The sequence below is a fragment of the Entamoeba dispar genome, genomic scaffold (genome assembly GCF_000209125.1).
Source record: "Entamoeba dispar SAW760 scf_1105229459063 genomic scaffold, whole genome shotgun sequence".
NCBI lineage: Eukaryota > Evosea > Mastigamoebida > Endamoebidae > Entamoeba > Entamoeba dispar.
In genome coordinates, this window is record NW_001853505.1 from 1 (window position 1) to 1,824 (window position 1,824).

The window sequence follows — 1,824 nt, forward strand, 5'->3', positions numbered from 1 at the left end:
TGATATTTCTTATTATAATATGGGTTTTATCTGTTTCTATTTCTATATCTTTATTTGTATTATCCATTTCTATTATTTCTGTATCTTCTTTTATAACTTTCGTTGTTTCTGGAATATTACATTCTTCATTATCTATTGTGATGATTTCTTCAATATTATCTAACTTCCCTGTGATTTCTGTATTTTTACATTTTGTTATTTTCATTTCTTTGATTTGATTCTTGTTGATTATGAATTGACAATTCTCACATTCATCAATACATAATTTCTTACATTTATCAAATAATTCTTCAAAGATATATTCTTTCATTGATACAATATATATCTCTTCTGCTTCTTTCAATGATACTTTAATGTATTCTTCAATTAATTTAAATATAATTCTCTTTGGTTTGATATCAATTTCATTGATTGTAGATTCAACTACTTTCATTGTATTACATTTTTCATTTCCTGTAATATTCACTTCATAAGATTCTACTATTATTAATTTATTAATTGGACATTTTGATTTTACATTAATCTGTTTTCCTTCTATTATTTCAATATTTTGTTCATTATTAGATTCTATTTCTAATGTGAAAGTATCACCTTCTTTAATACAAATATCATTTGATTTATTTGTTGATAATTTGAATTGTGTTTGTTTATTTCCTTCTAATTTCAATCTTTCAATACAATCTGATTTAATATTAATTTGACATTCTCTACAATTAATTACTTCAACACTCTTTAATTTATTTGACATTAAACTAATATTTAAATTAGAACAACTAACTAATTGAAGTTCTTCAAGATTTGGGAATGTACTTATATTTTCTTGTATGTCTTTCCAGTATTTTCTGTTGTTTGTTGTTGTAATTTCTTGTTCTTCGTTCATTTGATTTATCTTTAGTTTATTAACTCCATGTAGTTTTAACTGTTTTAAATTGTTTATTGATTTAAGTTCGATAATTGAGTTACACACACCTACTTCTAAATACTCCAATTGTTTGTCATCGATTATTAAATTTGGCATTCTTGCTTGAACACAAATGTATTTGATATATTCAGGTAATTGTGGTATTTTATTCTGTAGTGAGTTGGTACTATTTCTAGTTGTTTGTTGATTTGGAGGGGTAAATAAAATAGAATTAACATAAAGATCATCAAGAATCTTATAAACCTTCTTTCTATTCTCTTCATTAATAATATCTTCTATACTCACTGTAACACTAGGCATATCATTAAATCTGGGTTGACTAAATACATTTACTTTTACATTTGAAAATAATGAATCACTTGGATCTAACAAATTTAATATTTGTTTCATTATTTGGTTTCACCAAAAGAATACTTGAAGAATAAATTGTAATACCTTTTGGTATACTTATTTCACTTTCTTGTTCAATGAGACCTCTTGTTTCGCAAATGATAATAATGTTTTTATTCTCTCTAGCCTTAATCCAATTATTGTTTATTCTTCCATAAATTATCATTTCACTTGGATACATTGATTCTTCTATTTTCATTTTATCAAAGATTTCATCAAATTTCTTTGCACAAACTTCATAAGTTCTTATTTTAATTCCTTTCTTCATGTTTTGAACAACAAGTTCAATCATTTCTTCTACAATATCTGAAAAATATGTCATTGATTCAACTTTTTGAATAATTTTAGCCATTCTCTCCTTTTCTTCTTCTGTCATTTTTTGATATTGTGGATTAAATTGATTGTCTGCATTTACTATTTTTAATGTGCGACAGAAACTGTCTAATTCATAATTTCTAATATTCTCAACTTTCATTAATACTGATTCATCAACAGGAAGTAAATTACAATTA

The 1,824-nt window shown here is 24.2% G+C and overlaps 2 protein-coding genes across 2 annotated transcripts; both read right to left on the reverse strand.

Annotated features, from left to right (window-relative positions):
• Positions 1-1,222, reverse strand: EDI_003530 (uncharacterized protein; the record flags this gene model as incomplete). Its single annotated transcript, XM_001735336.1, has 1 exon — positions 1-1,222. A coding segment is annotated over one exon (1,222 nt), but the record flags the coding sequence as incomplete, so codon positions are not given.
• A 55-nt stretch (positions 1,223-1,277) lies between these two features.
• On the reverse strand, positions 1,278-1,787 carry EDI_003540 (uncharacterized protein; the record flags this gene model as incomplete). The annotated part of the gene is made up of 1 exon (XM_001735337.1): positions 1,278-1,787. The coding sequence occupies one exon, from the start codon at positions 1,785-1,787 to the stop codon at positions 1,278-1,280; it is 510 nt and encodes a 169-aa protein (XP_001735389.1).
• Between the last annotated feature and the right edge of the window lie 37 nt (positions 1,788-1,824).